The sequence below is a fragment of the Rhipicephalus sanguineus genome, chromosome 4, assembly GCF_013339695.2.
Source record: "Rhipicephalus sanguineus isolate Rsan-2018 chromosome 4, BIME_Rsan_1.4, whole genome shotgun sequence".
NCBI lineage: Eukaryota > Metazoa > Arthropoda > Arachnida > Ixodida > Ixodidae > Rhipicephalus > Rhipicephalus sanguineus.
The window spans coordinates 105,640,878-105,661,176 of NC_051179.1; the positions used below are offsets into that span (position 1 = coordinate 105,640,878).

A 20,299-nucleotide genomic window follows, 5' to 3' on the forward strand; every position below is an offset into this window, starting at 1 on the left:
CTTTGTTCTTTTATTGTTTCTTTCGGTATTTCTTTAGGTTCTTATATATTATAATTCTTTCTTCTTTCTTATTTCTTCCTTCTTTCTTTCTTTCTTATTTCTTTATTTCTTTCTCTATTTCTCATTCCTTTCTTCTTTCCTTCTTTCTTTCGTGCTTTCTTTCTTCCGTCTTTCTTCTTTCTTTCTTATTGCTTTCCGTTTCGTTATTTCTTATTTCTTTCTCTATTCTTCATTCCTTTCTTTCTTCTTTCTGTCCTTTCTTCTTTCTTCTTTCTTTCTTTCTTTCTTCTTTATGCCTTTCTTCTCGTTATTTCTTTATTTCTTTCTCTATTTCTTCATTCCTTCTTTCTTTCTTTCCTTCATTCTTTCTTTCTTTCTTTCTTCCTTTGCATTGTTATTCCAGAACACGAAATAACCAAAAGGCTTTGCGTGCGCTTACTCCACCGATATGCACGAAATATTATACAGGACGTTTCAAGAAATGTGTCCAAAATCCTCAAAAATCAGGCAAATGCAAGTATGTTCTCGCTGCTTTCGCAGTTGCTTTTTCTGTAGCCCCGGACATCTTAAGATTGCTAAACACATAATTTGAGGCAGTAGTTAAGAAAGTTAAATGAATTAACTTTTTAGTTAGTGGAGTAAGGCAGTTACGTCAAATAAGAGAATTCAAGTTCTTCATGCGAAGGACCCACCGCAGCGTTGAGGTATCAAAAAAAGCGGCTTCTAGTAATTATCGTGGCGCAATGAAATTCAACCAAATTCAACGGCGAAACCGAAACCGAAGCACCGATGAGCGCATCAAGCAGACGACCAGAATGACGTCACTGTTGAGGACAGCGATTACAGAGCCGTATTTCTTCCGCATTCGTTAACGTATGTGTGCCTTGCCAGCTGTAATTGCCAGCGCAGTCCGCGTGTGAAGTCGGTTGATGGTTGGTATAACGACACTGACTCATTCTGGACGTCTCAGAAGAATACGGCAGTTCTGCTCTTTGGCGTTTTGGTTTCGGTTTCACCGCTGAATTTGGTTGAATTTCATCACTCGGCAATTATTACTAGAGGCCACTTTTCCAAAATGAAGGACTGCTTCTTCGCATGAAGGACTTCAATGCTCCCTTTTAACATAACCGCCGACCTCCGCTAATTAGAACGTTAAGTAATTTAAGTTTATTAATTACCGGCACAATTTATGTTTTCAGCCATCCTAAGATGCCTGCGGCTACAGAAGAAGCGATTGTGAAAGCATCGAACAAATATCGCATTTCGCTGACTTTCTCCAATTTCGCACACATTTCTCGAATCAGCCGGAATGCGTAATATACCGAGTGGATGATTTCGTGAGTTCATCTGTTCTGTTTTACTTTGTGTTTAGAAATCTCTCGTTTTCGCGTGATGTCCTGGCGCAGAGTCCGCGCAGCCAAGGTGGTGGTGGTGGGTGACGTCTCCGTGGGCAAGACGTGCCTCATCACAAAGTGAGTACGCTGCTATCGTCTCGCTCAAGTCGTGACTGCGCAAAATTGTTGCACATTGACCGAGCGCGAAGCGCGCCATCCCTCGGTCGTTCCTCCGAATTCTTCGAAGCCAACTCGAAAGGAACGATCAGCGCGGCCAAGGTCGCAATAGGTAAAAATATTGAGAGGCGAGCGCGAATAATCCCTGGTTTTTTCCGTTTACATTACTACAACACTGGCTCCACGTTGTGTACATTTCTTCTTTATACGCCGTCACGTTTGGCATTATCCGGTAAGTGTTTCAAAAAAAAAAACAAAAAAAAACAAAAGCGACTCTTGCACTAAGCAACCTTACTGACGTCGTCATACGCTGCTCGGTTTTCTTACGGGTGCTTATGCACCGCTTCGTAGCTGGCCGTGTTGCTACGTGCTCGGATGGAAGTGGGGGGGGGGGGGGGGGAATAAGGGCGTGACGTAAGACACGGGCACAGGAGGAGGACAGAAAGAAGACTTCCCGTCCTCTTTCTCTGTCCGTTTTTTTAGCTAATGCTGCTGTCCGCTCCCGCAACAGCTTTGCGTCCTCAACAGTTCTGCGAACGCAGGCTTCCAGCATTTGCAGCAGCCCAACTAAAACTCTCCAGCCTGCATGCGCAGAGCAGCTGCGGACTTTACGCTAATGCTGTCTATTAAATGACCATCCGCCCAGCAATGAATATTTAGCGACATTTCTTTTAAATTATTGAGCTACATGCACAGTTTTATAGTGGTATTCAATTCCCCTGGATGATGGAAGTGCTGAGACTCACTAAACACCTTTATACTGGGCCTTACTGATAGTTTGAAGACAATGAATCCTTAAGACGGTTCAATTCCAAATCTGCACTTCACGCATAGCTTATACCCGACTCGCTATACCGACGCCTGTCCAGGATCTGGCGCCATCCACAAACCACTCACGTCACCGTAGAGTGCACTGCTGCCTACTTCCCTCCCCTCCCACCAATCCTTCGGTCCACCCGTACCCCAGAGCAGCGGGAAGACATCCTTCGCGAAGGTGCCCCCGTGGTCTGTCGGGCGCTCGTCCGGCGGGCCCAGGCTATCGCAGAGCTTGCCGTAGAAGTCCCGGAATAGGGACCTTCCCCGTTTTCTTCGCATTTCGATGAAGAAATCTTTTCGACATCATCATCCATCCATATTCTTGAAATGGTTGCGACGATGCGCGATGTCAGCGCTGTCAGAAAAAAAAAAAAAACAGTGTGACGAGCAACAGAAGTAAGTGAGCATAGCACATATATCGGACAAAACGAATTGACAGTCTCGAGCGATGATAAAGAGAAAAAAAAAATCACATGAAAGGAATCCGCTCTCAGGGGAAAAAAAGAAGACAAGCGCGTTCCTTGTTTTATGGCGTTACTCAAACTTTAGTAAAGTACGAAATTGGCAAAAAAAATAAATAAAAGAACGTCTTGGTCGCAGTTTTGCCGACACTGCGACACAGAATAAACGATTATTCACTGTAGCCTGTTGGAAGGAAATGAAGCAAGAAATCGACTTGCAACGGGTGTCGTCTCTCCTTCGTCCTTGTCTGCTAGCGCTGAAGATGGTTTCTAACTAAGTGGCAACGGGGTTTGTCTAAGGTGAGAGAAAGGTGACTAGTGCTGTACGATGTTTCAAGAGGTGAGCGACCTTATTTTTTTCAAAAGAAGGGAAATACAGCTACGACTCTGATGACGTCGACTAGGAAACGTGTTTTTCGTTCACACTAAGTGTGCTGCCTGCGCTCAGAAACAAACTTACTTACATTAGCATTTCAAACTTTAAGGAGTATTTTTCTTTTAATGATATGGTTTGCAATCTTCCCTGTTAATTACTGTGGCATTTTCGAAGAGGCGAACACTACTTGCATGGCAGATCTCAATTTTTAGAAAAGCCAACAAACGCTATTCCGCTTTACGGCACACATAGGCCGGATGCGGAATTGAAACCACGGCCAGTAATGACGTCACGTCAGTTCAATAGAGATTTCGCAGTCAGCACCAGTTTATAGACCTCGTCAGAACTTATAACGCTCAATCTGTAGAAATTTTTAAGTACTCGTGGTACATTCAACGCGCACTAAGCAACATGTCCATGGTCATATGCATACTCATTGTGAATACTTGTAGAGCAATATTTATTTATCTATGTATTTATTTATTTAGAAATACTCATTATATATATAAATATAAGTAATATATTTGTTAAGTGATCATTGTATTAAGTCATAAAGCCGTTTGAAGCCAAACAGGCGATGTTTATGGAAATCCGTGTTCTGGACATTATTTCGACGCAGGCAGACCACCATGGTTTCCCGCAGCCTTTTTTGTGAGAGTTGCTTAACACGTCATCAGCTTACTGATGCCTGGTAAGGTGCAGACTCGTGACTGTTGAGGTTTGCACGCGGCGTGACACGAAACAGAGCAGCCGCTGTAAACAATTATTTTTATTTTCGAAAGTCACTTGAGAAAGCACATGGTTTCGGTCGCCGGGACTTACGGGAAGCCCCACGACGGTTTGAAAGCAGATCGCTGGCTTGCTCTGTGGAAATGCGACCACCTATGGGAGAACAACACTATACTAGCAATACGAGCGCTATTGATACTTTTAATGGACAGTGGCCTCACATCCACGTTCCAGAAGTAGCGCCTGCATATTCTGACGTCTACGTGAGGTGTACGCGCAGATCATGCGCGCATATCGCGCAAATGCTAACAATCCACGGTACACTATCGCCGCCATTCGCGCTCCGTCTCTTTCTCTTTCATTGCCCCCTGATCTTACTAGCTAAAATATTTGGGTTATGCAACGATTGACAGTACGCTACTATGGAAGCTCTAACGTATTCATTAACGCGACGATGGAATTGTATTAGACCATTTCCACTCAACAAAATGTATCGTATTTATTCGAATCTAAGCCGATGTTTTTTTTTTTTCGAGAGAACGATGTGCGAAAGTGGAGGGGGGTCGACTTAGATTCGAGTACATTGATTAGTTTTTTTTGTTTCTGGCCTTGAGAATTTCGAGGGTCGGCTTAGAATCGGGGCCGGCCTAGATTCGAGTAAATTCGGTAATACATCTTTGTCGTGGAAAAACTTTTTTTTCAGTGCGCCGGATATTTGCCTAGAACTACGAATGACAGTGCATTCTGTCCTATATGGTTCTTACTTCAAACGTTCTGCGCACTGGAAAAGGTTCTCTCTGCTCGTCTTTCCACCTCTATGCTCTCGTTTTTTGTTTGCTTGTTCGTTTAGTCATTTCCACATATCTTGAAGTGCTTACGACACCATTGTACCCCATCTATATTCATTGCGCGAGTGTTTTGGCGCTTAGTTACATCTTTCCTCTCTGCGGAGTTATATGCAAATTGTCCAGAGCGCTTTTCCGCCTACTATATAATACTCATTGATTCATGCGCGCCTACGCTAGATACTCGTAAATAGTGGGTGCTCACTTATGTCATAATTATGTGTTCATTTGACAATCAAATGCAAGAAAGCCATCGAGAGAGTAGCCAGAATTTTTAACATTATAATATGACTTCATGAGTTCATATGTGGGCAATATTAAATTGCGTATAACTCGTAAGCGTACAGGTGAAAGATAAAAAAAAATTAAAGTTCACCTGCTTTTTCATGCTATCACCGAATGCTTTCAATACGCTATGCAGTTTAGTCTCTGTTTCTTTTCTAAACAAAAAAAAAATGAAGGCGAGCTTGTTGATTGTCGACGTTTCAATAGAATTATTGAAAAATGCGGAAACAAATAAAAAACAAATTCTGCTGTTGTCGACATGATATCCCTCATATACTTAAATTCAACGCTAGATAATCGTACACATGATGCCCTACGACTACCTGCCCTCGCTTTATTTTTTTTTCACTGCATAGTAGTCTGTAGTTGTGTAGTATTGTACATACCAAACCCAATCACCGAGATGCTAAACCGTGCCATAAGTGTTAGTAACGCTAACTCTATGTTAAGGCGACGCTTGTTCATACCCGAAATACTTCTGTCAGCTTCTTAGCGTACTTTATTACGATACTAGACGTCGAAGACGTAGCATCCACAACTGAGAGACACAACCTGTAACTATCACAAATCATTCAGTTATCATACAAGTCTAATATTCATGAGCGCCGCGGAACACCTCATTGAATAAACAAACTGCAACGACTTAAAGACGCCATCATTGATAGTGAGTTGTGTAGCATTATCAAAGTGTGTGGACGCACAGACGCGCATGATGGAATTGGAAGTTGCGCGGCGCCTAATGATTAGTGTATACGCCCCATATGAACGGTAGACTCGTCTGTACTAGATTTACACTGTTAGCGCCCTATTCTTGCAGTAGCCAGTACACGTGCATATCAGACCGCTTTGTAAATACGGAATCCTTTATATTATACGATTTTTTGTGACGATGTTTATAACGTTTTCATTGCGGAATCCGTTTACTATGTGACAGCTATGAGATACTGGCACCTTTAGAAGGTGCCGGCTACCCCTTTTAGTAGGAAGTTCAAAGCTGTTCAGGAAACAGACACGATCAGAATTCATATGAAATCGCACTTGATGTCGCCTCACAGAAATCACACAAACAGTCGTAAATCGAAACCATATAAATACATCAATTTAATGTTAGAGTGAAACTTCAATCATCGACCTGAACTGCGCACTTATCACTCAGTGAAATGCGTCTATATTGGACGCACGCATAATCCGAAAATTGTTACCGTGCTGGTACCATGTCGCACAGTCTAAGCCTAGCCTATATATTGAAGCCAAGGAAACCAGCACTTTCCGCCATACTTCTGTCCATCCGCTTGGGCGCCGTGTGTGACAAACATGGACATGGCCGCAATGAGCAGCGCAGATTCCAGGGTTTATTTGTGGTCGCAACCTGCGACGTGTCAGAGTACGTTGCGTCGCAACTTCCGGCACGTCAGCTTGGCGCCGGTCGCATTTCGCTATCGAGGCCGCGGCTAAGCGAGGGCGCGTGTGTCGCCTTGCGACGGGACACAAGGCTCGGTTGTTCATAGTGTTGGCTATTTTGCTATTTCGCCATCTTGTAGCCTTAGCATCCTCTGCGCGCTAGGGCACTGGAGGTCCTACCGACCTTCATGTCTATCCCGCCGCTATGCACAACACCCCGCCTTGTCTAACATAGACACGGCCGAAGTGTTGCACGTCTGTCATCGTTTGACTAACTTCAAGATATTTTCACATCCCCTTTACAAGGACACCCCAAAGTCATTAACTACGAGCGACATTCGTTCGGAGAGAGCGGCATTTCCGCACTTAAAACCTATGTAAAGGAATTCGATGAAAACAAACATTTCTCGTCGAATGACTTCATAGAACTCACTTCATTTTTTCAGTGACATTAAAATAAAATAACAGGAAGTCAAGATAAAAGAGAGCCCCGCAACTGCCTCTCTCAGACACCTCAGCAGTAGCTCTGACGAAGAGGGATAAGGAGGAATTGAAAGAGTGATAGGAAAGAATGGGGGAATCGGTTAAAGAAGTTCGAAAACGGGGCAGCGATCGGCGAGAGTTAGGCACGAGGACATTGCGGACGGGGCGAATGCCCGATCGGCGAGGGGTGCTCGGCGAGCAGGCAACCGTCTGTCGTGAAGCAACCGTCTGTCATGAAATCCTTTGAGCGACTCTCACTCCATCGGAAATGTCGTTTCCATCGATTGTATAGGTGTTTTCTTGGGAACTGAATGCGAAGGGCTTTAGGAATCTCATTCGCATGCGCATTCTCGGCTGTATGTGCGATGAAGCTGAGATGTCATTGACCAGTGCTCCTACTGAACGGATTCGGGCTAGTATTATTAAAGTGCTTGACTGTGCTTGCCTAATTAAGGATACCTGCCTTCTAGTCAAATTGGCGCTGATATCGGGACATCCTGCACTTTCGGTAATGTGTAAAAGCAGTCGCGTAGATTGTGCAGTCTCGAGAGCTGCAAAGTGCTGCCGATATAAATTTTGAGCTTCCACGCACACGTCATGCACCTCCTTGCAGGCTAAGAACAGCCATTCGTTCTTTCGAGGAAACTAGCCCTCGGTGCTTTTTACAGCGATGCTGTTTGTAGCCATGTTCTGGCGAATCGCATCTGCAGACAAAAGACGCGTGGACCAACAATTTTCGGCGCCTCACGACTTCCGCGCATCATCTCGTCGCTACAGGTTCCCCTTACCCCTATGTCCTCACCCTCTCGCTACCGCCGATGCCTCTTTCAGTACTGCCGCGGTACCCTGCTGTGCCCCTTCCGAAAATCGTCGCGCCCCTTTGTGTCATTACGTAGAAATCGCGCTAGCGCTCGCGCGGTTGCCCTTTGGACTCGCTATGAGTCGTACGCGTGTCGGTCGCTCGCAGAAAAAACAGCGCGAATTGAAGGAGTCCCAACGTACACAGAAGTGTGTATGAGCTCGAAAACGACGTGAGGCCGCTGCCGCAGCACGTGGAGTCGCAACCGCTGTCTTTATCTTTTACAGTAGTGGAAGGGCTCTGAACTTGAAAAAAAAAATACTTGGCGACAGCGAAAGATACCTCAAAGGAGTCTCCGCAATGGTAATTCGTCCGTTATCATCGAATTCTGAGTTTAACACTTTCGGCACGGGTACAAAAAGATAGCCCGCTACCGACATAGTCGACAATGCTGGTGATGATATTCTCTCGTACAAAGAAGGCCACGAAGTGGTTCGAGTCTCTTCAACATGTGGTAGGAGGCATCCGGAAATTTCCACTAAAATCCCCCAACCCTTAACCAACCCACGAGCTTTGGGAGAGATCCTTGGCCAGCTCCAATCTAGACGATCAACTAAAGCTGGTCGCGAGGGCCCAGGAAGCTAGCCGAGCTCGAGACGTCGTGGACTACGGGTGCCTCTCATTATCCAGCTTGTAGTTAAAAATGTTTATTCCCTCTGTCTCTCCCCTACATATCCCTAAAGCAACGCACGTTTTCAGCCGCGAGGGTCGTGTCCATGGTGTCGGCGGATAGATTTCCTTCAAGATTAGCACAATGCATGCAGGCACGAAGAGATAAATGATTGCTCAGGACAAAGACGACAAGAAAACAAACTAATGCCAATAAAAATTACGCGCAGCTTCATCTGACCTAACGTCGCGAAGGCTGATTAAACATCGGAGCTGGTGGCATTAGCATTTCCTCCGTTTTTGGCAACGCTCGGCGCGTTTTTTTCCTTCCTCTCTCAGCACCTGTGCTCGAGCTCGCGCTACCATTGATCGAATTCTTTCACCAGCACAGCGTATCGTGCTACTTCTCTCTCCTCCTCTCCACACAGCTCCCGCCATAGCTTCGCCTTTGCTCTCCTCCTCTCTACCCAGCTTCACCTTCTCATAGTCCCTGCCCTTCCTCTGCCAGGCTGAATTCGCTACACTAAGCTTCCATCTATCACCCATTCAGCTTTACCCATGCCCTCCCTCTCGTCAGGCTTCGCCCTCGCAGCTGGGCTAGAAAGTGCGGACGACGGATCCTCACAATTTTGCTTCGGGTTTAAAGAGCTCCGCCGTTAAAAAGAGTCACTTCTATGGTAACCGGCATTGTGGTGTTAACAAAAGCCAAGTGTAAAGCCCGAGACAGACGGTACGATTTTCCATGCGATGCGACGTCCGACGCGGCGGTGGAGAAGCCGGAATGGTGGCTGTCCGATACTATGAAAGGTCACCATTCCGGTTACCCCACCGCCGCGTCGGACGTCGACGCATGGAAAATCTTACCGTCTGTCTCGGCCTTAACAGCAACGACTGGATGACAATTTTTTTCTCTTGCAACCAATCACGGTGTGTCCCGTTCGCTCATATGCAACTACTTTCACAACGAATGCACTAACTCCACCTACAGGTTCTGCCACGAGGTGTACGATGCCAACTACAAGGCGACTATTGGCGTGGACTTCGAGGTGGAGAAGTTCAGCATCCTCCAGGTGCCGTTCAGCCTACAAATGTGAGTGGAATTGTCGAGGCTATGTTCCGAGTGTAATTCCTCAACTTGCCTGATACAAGCACCGTGCACGACGATTGGCTGCAACGAAAGCAGTTTTCCGCTTAGTTCAGAGAAGGATAAACCCGTCGATAAGCGACGGGCTTTCCATTTCATCTCAGCGATCGAGCTGTGATTTGTAATTATACAGAACTTATGTGCGTTCTTCGCTGGCTTTCTGGAGAGCACACTTTGCTGGCCCGAGCAAGTAGTGACACTCTCGTTCGCTTCCACGCACTTAAGTAGAGCACCTTCCGGTTTTCAGCATATTCACAAAATATCTTTTAAATATAAAACCGGAACTAAATTCATGATTATGGTTCATGTTATGAATTATGTCGGAAGCATATGATAGGGGCGCAATATTATAATAAATAAGAGCCAATTACCTGTCACGATAACTATTAAAAATTAATTGAATGAGTGGTTTGAAATAGCAGCCGGTTTTCTTGTGAGCAGCTGGGATCGCTGCGGCACCTGGCGGGGCAGATCTTAACCACGCGCTTCTTTTTATGTGGCCTCGAAGATCCGCTTCTGCAGCGCGACAACAAAGAAAGTGAACCCAAGCAATACTCTAGACAACACGAACGCCAACGTGCGAGTACCTCTACGAGACACCTAAGTCACAGATTAGCGCCGCCTAGGATTTTTGTAGCGTTAGCTATACTGGCCTAGCCAAGCCAGTTTCGCGCGCCTCCTCAAGAGCCGTGCTGCGAATGTGTGAGGATCAGTGATGTCACACAGCTGATGCACCGGAGCCAGCACCTCCCGCGCACTCCGCCGCCGCCGGTCTGCGCTTTCCAGAGGAGTGACGTCTTAGCCGTGGCAGACGTACTGGCACCGGCGCGCGCGCAGCTATTCGCCTTCGCTGTGTAGTCTCCGTCTGACACTGCGCTGGAGGCGCTTGATAGAGCCTCTGACTGGCGTTTGCCAGTGTGGTATAGCCATGGGGAAGGAGAGCGCAAATGCTGCTCAACGCAAATGCTGCTCAAGAGCGGAGAAGCATAACTCATCGGATCCCGAAGTAGTTGCCTGGTAAAATATATATATATATATATATATATATATATATATATATATATATATATATATATATATATATATATATATATATATATATATCCCACATAATACGTATACCGTGTGTGTGTCATTGGAGCAGCAGTAAGCATGATAATCAAGCTAATTCTAGACAATCAGGAAAGCTAAGAATAATCAGCTAAATCTATGCTAACGCTACGTTATTCTGGCATAGCCGAGCTAAGCCACTGCAACATTTTTTTAAGTTGCTCTTCCCGTATTGAAACGTGTAGGTATCAGCTGGCATTCACTTTTGTTAGCCGTGGTGTCCAAGCGCTCATAACAGAATTAGTGACGCACGAGCGCTCGACGACGCTATTCCGTGCATTCCGCAGCACAGCGTGGGCTTTGGCTTGGAGTCACTATTGCGGTAGCAAGTTCGTTATGATGCACAGAACTAGGTGTTTATTAAGAAGATCAGAAATAGGGGGACAGTTGGTTATACGTGATCTCGGATAATGGCGCTGTGTTGTGCTTGGACGGACTGGACACACAACAGCACGCTCTAGTCTGTCCAGTACGCCCAGGTACGTTACAGCGCCATTACCTAAAAATAGCTGTTTACTGGAAGCATGGGAAGGGCAGTGCACAGGCGCTTATTCCTGTCTGGTTCCCCGCTGAATAGCACGCAAGTAGGCTGATTACTCTGCTTTTCAATAATGAACTTTCCCTCTCTCTATCTCGAAGAATGTGTTGCACAAGTTCGGATGACATTATTAGGTGATTACTTCGCCCAGTATCAAGCTTCTTCTGCAATAAAAAATTCTTCCTCAACGTTTTCACAAAACGATGAAAGCCATGTGCAGGCGCTCAGGTTAAACATTTATTAAAAGGGGTCATGAACCACCCCTCGGGCTAGGTGGGAAAACACATTATGGGGATTTCGGGCACTGCTATGAACACCTGAGGCAAATCTTGCGATCGTGCACGGCAGGGAGTGTTTGCAAGCGGAGCGCGAAGCTGCCATTTTCTCAGGCGCTCTCTTTTCATACAGAGGCCTGTGCTCACTCTCTTCGGTGATGCCGGCGCCTGCTCTTCGACGTCCACCAGCAGATAGCATCCTATTGGCCAATGACGGACAGAAGTCAAGAGTTGCGTTTGGATCAGGTGCCCTTCTTGACACAGGGTGTCGCCTCCAGGCGGCGCCGCGCTCCATACTCTCGTAACTTTTACTCGGGGAGCCGCACAGACGCAGCAGTTTCAACGGGAGAGGGCGATCACGTTTGATCACGTGCGCTCAAGGTCTTGACGGGCGCTGATGTAACTGCTTTTCCCTTTGCCATCTTTCCCTGTGTAGCTTCCAGCGCGTTCGTCGGGGCAAGAGAACACAGAAACCGTTCAAACACGTGCGACAAACCCTGTAACTCCGCTCGTGCTTGGTTGATTCGTGAACTTTTTGCGGCAATCGATTAGTGAGGGAATAGACTTCGATACTGAGGTCATTCGAAAAGTCCTTCATGACCCATTCAAGAAAATTGGCATACTCACTAAAATCTGTCGGCTTGTGTATTGCATCGCAGCTCTGTGCGGCTTATCATGTTCATCGCCCACGCTGCGCTCTTAAAGTATCACCTTTGAGCACACCTGTGGCGGGTGATAAATGTACCGTCTGTGCCACAAGCTACATGAGGTAGCGAAGCTTATACGTACAGTACGTCGTGCCACTTAATGGAAAACAAAACAAAAAAAATGTTGAAGGCGACCCTCTTCCTTGACTTGGTAGTGGCACTCGCACGTTGGAAATCGTGTTCTTTGGTGGATTCCTAGGGTTGTCGCCCCGCCACTGTGGTGTAGTGGTTATGGCGCTCGACTGCTGACCCGTAGGTCGCGGGATCGAATCCCGACCGCGGCGGGTGCATTTTCGATGGAGGCGAAAATGTTTGAGGCCCGTGTACTTAGATATAGGTGCACGATAACCCCAGGTTATCGAAATTTCCGGAGCCCTCCTCTACGGCGTCCCTCATATTCATATCGTGGTTTTGGGACGTTAAACCCCAGATATTATTATTACATTCCTTGGGCTATCGTTTTGCTTCGTCGCACTGCCGAAGCGTATCTCAGAAGCCGCGTAGAAAAAGCAGCTGCTGGAGATGTGATCCTCCAGATGCCGCGTCGATTCCAGCTGCTCGCAAAATCACCATCCGGTCTTTCTATGAACTCATTCAATTCACTTTCATTGGTTATTATCACAGTTAACCGGCCCTGATATTACATAAAGTTATGCTCCGATATCATAGATATCCAATATAGCTTACCCGAAACCACAACCATCAATTTCGTACCAGTTTTTTATTTTTTAAGACTCATTTTCTTGGTATTTGGAAAAAGTCACAGTTTCGCCGCAAGGGCGAAGCAATGAATGCGATAGCAAGGATCTAATGCTATACGAAGTTAGGCTCGCAAATGGATACTCTCAGTTTGAACAGCGCTTCTGTTGCAAAGGCGGCCGAAGCAGCAAAGGAAACTAGCGTGCTTCAAGTGTCGAGCTGTGACATTTGATAGTTCGCGCTCATCTTCTGTTTGTTCGTTTAGCGGCGTCCCTGAGCTCGAGTGACATTCGTACGCGCCGTAACATGAGCGCGGACATCACGGTGAAAGCGTGAAACATTCCTCTACCCCTCGCCACGAGAAAACCGCGCGAGCAGACAGCGGAAGGGCAAGCTTCTCCCATGCGCAAATATAAGAAGAAGCGAGCGAGCTCGCCGACGACTTTTAAATGCGCCCGTCGGGCTCCTAGCGCCACCTCGCTGGTAATGAAGAAACGCTTATTGTCGCCTGCTGTCTCTGAGTCCGTCCAGCGCTAAAGGGTGTGTATATAACGCTCGCCGTTAGCAACGTGGAGGATCTGCGTTTCGTGGCGTAGTGGATAGCGCCGCTTGCTGCGGAGCAATAGGTCCCTGGTTCGATTCCGCGCTTCGGAAGAATTTTAAGTGCGAATGCACTTTATAAGCGACCCTGAATCCGCCGTCCCATAGCAACGGCGCGAGGAGCGGAGAGGAGCGTCTGTAGCAACGGCGCAGCGACGTCACGCCCCACGTGACTGCGCGAGCTCCGCCCTCCGCTCCGTGGCTGCGCGCGCCCCGCGCATTGCCTGTGGTGATGAAGGCCGGCGGCGAGACGCCGAACGAAAGCGTGCGAAGCGAGCCGAGCACCCCGAAGCCGATCTGGCGCGGCGACGCGCGATGCGTGAGCGAGCGCGGTCCCTCGAATTCGATCGGCCGGACGCGCGCTTCAAGCGAGACTTCCTGGACCGCAGCTTCGGATATAGCTGCGCGGTGTGCGATCGACTGTGGTTCGACAACAACCTGAGCCCCATCTCGGGCGTGCGCAACGCCGCCAACAAGTTGAACGCGTTGCGGGTTCTTTGGAACGAGTTCGGAAGACAGATCATCATCATCAGTAAAAGTGCTTTGCACATAAAAACGGGCAGACCTCCGTGGGTCGGCTGGCGCGTGCTCTCTCGCTGCCGTCTCCTTCGCTCGGCTCTGCAGTTTAGTCGCGCGCGCCCCCTCATAACCTCACCCCGTGCTTCGCACTTCCTCATACTCCCCTTCGGGGAAATGCGGGGTTTTTTTCTGAATTATTTTTCTTTGGGGCCTTTATATATATATATACATACTTATACATATACGGTGCATGACGGCGGCGACGGCGACGGCAAAATCCAGCCGAGACTGTCCATATAATTGCTATCGCAATAAAACGAAAGTAAATGCTAGACCGAAATTGGTTGGAAAAGAAACAAGTATTTATCACTCAGTGCCAGTGCCACTAAAAAAACAACCGTTCCAGTCACGTGCTCATGCACTGTTCGCTGCTGTATATGTAAATGCGGTGGCGATCCGAGTTCTCAAGAATACCCCACCGTCTGGCGTCATGCCTGGTCCTCGCACTGCCTGTCGTACGCGGAGAGCCGGACTCGCAACTGTGCTTTTTTTACGGAAGCCGGACATTCCGATTCGCGTCGCCTCCCGTCTCGCGCTGCTGCTGAACACGCTTTGTATGATGCACGCCGACCGTGAATCAAGTACGGGAGCACAGGTGTGCTCGTCGGATTGAACGATTAGGTTTAAAAGGCAGTTAGCTTTTTTTCCCCTCTCTTCGGGTAGTCCGCGCGAGAAATGAAGTCAAAAGCGGTAAAAAGGAGCTACGCGTGTCTTGCCTCAGCTGAGTGAGTATGAGTCATTCTTTTAGACGCTGTCTACGGTGCGTGGGATTGCCGACTGTGGCACGGTCACGCAACAGCGTCATTGTCGTCTAGACACGCGATGGGAACTCGGACGAAAGCAGGATTAATGAGAATATACAAATGAGTTGATATGTAATGAAAGCTAAAATGTGAACGAATATGAGGTCGCTCACAATGGCGACAACCCTTTAAACATGTGCGTCAGCACGTTCACCTGCGATGCTATGGCGGCACTCCCTTTAAGCAACGCTTTAAAGGCAGCATTTTGGCCACCTGTGTTTCTTTATTATAATAATTACTTTTTTCTGTAGCTTAAAAGTAGAATTAACGTTTAACGTTTCCACCTTGATTCATGATAATAGGTCTCCTTGACAAATAGCTAACAATCTCACAATCTAACAGTTAGTGCTAGAATAAGACGTCTCCAGTTGGCCAGATCACTATGAAGGTTACGCTAGCTACATAATAATAATATTATCTGGGGTTTAACGTCCCAAAATAATGATATGATTATGAGAGACGCCGTAGTGGAGGGCTCCGAAAATTTCGACCACCTGGGGTTCTTTAACGTGCCCCTAAATCTAAGTACATGGGCCTCAAACATTTTCGCCTCTACCGAAAGATAGCTACATAATGTACTTTCGCTATACGGTTTTTTCATTTAAGTACCATCGAGTCGTGGCCGATTCCTGGTTTTCCAGTGAGCTGAGGGTCAGCGAGCTCTGCATAACACAAGTTTTTCTAAAGCTCACCAATATGTTTATTCGTGGACTGAAGAAATAGCAGCTAGACATCAATTGCATAGGGGACCGAAATAAGGGTGGATAGTCAAGTGTCGGGGGGGGGGGGGGGTGGAAGCCATCACCAGCTACTGTAAATCGCGGAAAAAGAAAATAAACACGTTTCCGTTGACGCATAGCTTCCCGGTTTAACTTGTTACTCTCTTGTAAACCAATTATGTATGGGAAAACGACACTTCAGGAGCGAACATTCGAAACGCGATGGGAGATATGTTTGATAGCAGCTATAGCGCGAAGAATGAGCCACGGGAGCGAGGGGAAGCAGTGGCTAGCCGCGTAGGATCGTGTGGTGCCAGATTTGTCGGTCAGAGGGGAAGTTACCTCAACGACCGGGTTGGAGGGTGTCAAAGAGTGACCGCAACAAAACAGGCAGCCTTTTTACGCCACATTGTGATATGTGGGTGGGGGGGGGGGGCGGTATTCTGGAATTTGAATATATAAGAAATTAAAAATTGCATACAAGCACAAAGATGACCGCACTACCAGTGCTGCAGAAGAGGCACGAATTAAATGGGAAGGGTGTTTCTGGGTGAGCGAGCTTACCGCTTCCTTCATTGAATGAGTATGGAGTTCCTTGGATGGGTCGCGCAGGCTGTGGCTTCCATGATTTCATTTATTCCGCGTACGTCCCTTTTGTAATGATTCCTTACGGGTTTGTTCAGCTTACTGCCTGCTTAGTTCTGTCACGTTTCGTCATGACGTGTGCTAATATTAACATTAGGTGCCCCCTGTCAGCCTGTGTAAGTCTTCGTCTGTTAGCAATAAAGTTTAGCTGAAACTAGCGCTTGTCTCTGTCTGCCGTCGTCCTTGTCGCCCATTCTTAATGGAGTACCAAACAGGTGAAACTGCACCCTTCTGACGGATGTAGGTAGCGAGTCGCAGGTATTAATAGCAAAAAACAATACTTTTACAAGACTAAGTAATAAGCGTCTAAGACGACTGATATTATTTAGTAATACAAAACGCTCAAAGCTACTTTTGTTCTTTAACGTCTAAGTTATTGCACAAACGTAGAAATGCTCCGACGTAAAATGTCATTCATATGACAATTGCATGCTTTCATATTGAAACTAGTTTTTTTTTGTTAAATGGCTTTATACAAATATGCATGTCGTCATCGCCTTTAATCAAGTGTTTCGCTGCGTGTACTCAAACAGCCTTTCAAGACGCCATTGTGCTGTCCTTTACTAAACAGAGAAATTAGAAAGATCTAGCAAAAAAAAAAAAAAAACAAGGCGCAGTGTGCACAGATTAATGACGAAGATAGCATTTTCTGGGAGCATTCACAATTTCACGCCGAAGGAGCGAGAAGGGAAGCGCAAGGAATCACGGAGCTCTTAGCATCAGCCTAAGCACCAAGAAGTTGGTGTTGTCACCACTAAATGTCCGCGCCATCTGAATATTTCTAGGCGCGTTGCAGCTGGCATACTCCGCTCAATCACCTTCCAGCATCAACGTGAATTAAGTAACATGCATGTGTAGACTTGCATGTGGCCATTAGCGGTATGCTAACAATGCATTTCCTCTTGTCTCCCACAATTGAATAATACCGGTCGAATTCGTTACACTCCCGCATAATTAGATGTCTTAGATTTAAGCTGCACAATATAAAATCTGAAAAGCAGAACCTAAATGCGTCACTCCTTTCACTCTCCACGTATCACTGATTTTCCATCTCCTTCTCCTTGCACGAAGCTGGGACACCGCTGGCCAGGAGCGGTTCAGGAGCATCACTTCAGCATACTACCGAGGAGCTCAGGGTGAGTATTAAATAGTCAGAAGCGTAACTAAGCTGGATACACTTTTCTGAACATATAACTAGTCTTCTGAGAAAGAGCAGCTCTTGCTTACGGGGAGGTAGATTGAACCACCCGTATTCCTCGCCACATTGACAGCGAGTTTTACAACTTTTTACTCTTTCGGGCTGTACGTTCACTGTTCAACAAGCTTCAATTGCTCGTGAAATTCGAAGTTCTCTTGAGGGTCATCATCTGTTAACTGACGTATGTCTACTTAAAAATTGTGACTATTGCTTGGTGAGGGCGAGATAGTTTACTTTGAGCCGTGTTCTTGACCATAGTTACCAGCGCGAAAGAGCTTAAGGCAGAACCACAGAGTAAAACAGCACAAGCCGTTTGTATGTCTGTTTTTGTGAGTTGTGCTGCTATGTTATTTTCTCTGCTTTGCTTTAGCTAACATGTGTTAGGGCAAGCTTAGCGCAGGCAGTGGACATAACGCCATCAGGACATTGCTTATGCATGTGTGTGTATGTATGTGCATTGCAGTGGTGATCCTGGTGTTTGACTTGTCCCTGGCGGCAAGTTTGTACAACACACCACAGTGGCTTGAGGAGACCCTGGAAAGCACCGGGCAGGGACACGAGCCTCTGCGATTTCTCGTGGGCACCAAGAAGGACCTCCTGGTACGCTGAACAACTCTTAGTGTCTAGTGGGGGACATACAGTATATTTGCTATGAAATTACCAAATCAGCTCTGATGGATACACCTAAATGAATGCACACGGTGGAGGCACAGCCACAAGCACTTGCTGCTCTTTAGTATTGACCATAAGTGACCTGACGCAAATTAGGTGACATTTGGCGCTCAATCGAACCAGCAACAAAATACGAGTAGATGAACAGTGCTAAGAAGACAGCACATAGAAAGAACACAAACCACGGGGCTGACTAACAAACAAACGTGTTTTATTCTTCCAGTGAGCATATACACGGTGTCCTAATTATCTCGCAGCACGATAAAAAAAGCCAGTCGCATTAGTTGAAAGAAATCCTATTGCATATTGTTCCTAGTATATTAGACTAGACGCTATAGTATTTTTTGTTAGTTAGGTTTAATTATGTGTTTGTAATTAAATATCTAATTCGAGAAGTACTGTTCAAATCAGTGAAGTGTCAGTGAGGTAGTTGCAGTCAGTAGCAGACAATAGTTGCAGGCAATAGTTGCAGTCAGCAATCAATATTGGAGTGAAGCAACGTTCGAGCTTCCAACCAGAAAGTGACGAAGGCGCTGCTGAAGTTCCTGTGGTCAACCGGACTCGCTAAACGGCTTTGACGCTCCCGTGCTTGAGTGTGTGTGCGCATTTTTCTTTGTATTTTTAAGCCTTCCTCTTTTTTTCCTTCCTTAGATTTCTGACCCCTTAACTCTTCCCCAGTGCAAGGTAGCAGCCCGAAATCTTTTCTTCTGGTTAACTTCCTTGCCTTTCACTTAACCTCTCTCTCTGTCTAGACATTAATTTACCGAAGACGACTGGATGACGGCAAACATAGCTGTCGCGGTAGAAGTGTTTCATAAGTGCTAATCATCGTACAGGTTGTCGAAACAGGCAGCAATGTGCGTTTTACGTGCCTCGTTCAACAACCTCTCAAGTGTATCGATATACGCGAACGAGACTAAAACCACTATTGAGTAATCGTGGAGCTCGCCAATGCCGCCTTACCGTCACATGCCTAATGTTTCCGCACTGCCGCGTATCTTCCTCCTCTAAGCGAGCAGACGCAGATTATCATTGGGCACCCAATCCGTCGTGCATTGTTTGTCGCGCCAACAACCGCAACCACCCATTCCATAATTTTCAGTTCCCAAGTTCGAACGAAACGACACCACCAAAAGTCAAGCAGTTTATACTACTTTATATGTGAACGTCCAATCAAGTGGATAAAATAGGTCACTATTGTCTAATATTGTCATTATTTTCTTGATGAATTTTGATGAATTGAACTGAAATTGAATAGAGCGGCGCGGAAATAGCTCTTGCATCTATCCGTTTCCGATTACCAGTTCCATACCGTTGTTTGTATCCTAGAACGATGGCTGTCTGGATGGCATGGAAGGAGACGCGACCAAGATCGCGCGCAGACTAGACGCCGAATACTGGTCCGTCTCCGCAAAGACAGGTGAGTTTGGTCGGAACATTGCTTGTTAGATAGAACGGCGTGTGTTGAAATTTATATACATTATGTCCTTTTTAACGGAACTATCTGGTCGTCCTTGGTTACGAAGTGCCTTGCCTTCATATACGCGAAATGTCGAGTGCATATAGCTGAAGAGTCGAAGTTTTCCAACTCGTGACTTGTACCGTTAAGATTAACGACCGGAAGCGAGAATAGGTTGGTAACTCAGACCGTAATGGAAAGCTGTACATTCATTTTCTCGTGTCGCTTTCCTGGTGTTTAATTTTTAAACCTCTTACGTTGTCTAGACTTCCAATGTTTAGGTGTCAATGTTTAGGTGTCATGTTTAGCTGTACTTCAGGGGCCGCGCTCAATATGCCTTCGTGTCTTGGAACGCAATTCTATTTTCTCTGACATGGTCATTGATAATCGACACTTTAGAAAGTTCGTAGCAACGGTATTTCTTTTTCACTTTGTTCATACTTCGAAGGTTTAACGACACGTGCACTTCAATGACGTGCGGCAGCGGTAACGGTCTAGTCTGTAATTTGAGTTGTGTCTTTCACGCCTTGCCATTGTAGAGGCTGTTCGCAGATTATGAATTCCCAGCTCGCACAAGCGTAAAACAAAACTTCAACAATTGTTCGCTGTGGCCGTTAATTGGGTCACCCGTGTGCCGCAGGCGAGAACGTGCAGCAGTTGTTCTTCCGGGTGGCCGCCCTCGCTTTTGTCCAGTGCCTTACAAGGGAGCTCCAGGAGAGGCAGCAGTCACCAGAGAAGGCCGTCAGCAACAACTTCGTCCGTGAGTCTGCCCACCT

General features: G+C 46.5%; 1 protein-coding gene across 1 annotated transcript in view; it reads left to right on the forward strand.

The window, feature by feature from the left end:
* LOC119390517 (ras-related protein Rab-34) overlaps positions 1 to 20,299 on the forward strand; it is a 41,641-nt gene that overhangs the window by 17,194 nt on the left and 4,148 nt on the right. Inside the window, exons 3-8 of the mRNA XM_037658132.2 lie at positions 1,407 to 1,472; positions 9,364 to 9,465; positions 17,266 to 17,330; positions 17,856 to 17,992; positions 19,394 to 19,484; positions 20,164 to 20,283. Coding sequence (XP_037514060.1) covers positions 1,407 to 1,472; positions 9,364 to 9,465; positions 17,266 to 17,330; positions 17,856 to 17,992; positions 19,394 to 19,484; positions 20,164 to 20,283 — 581 coding nt within the window. The remainder of the gene's footprint in view (positions 1 to 1,406; positions 1,473 to 9,363; positions 9,466 to 17,265; positions 17,331 to 17,855; positions 17,993 to 19,393; positions 19,485 to 20,163; positions 20,284 to 20,299) is intronic.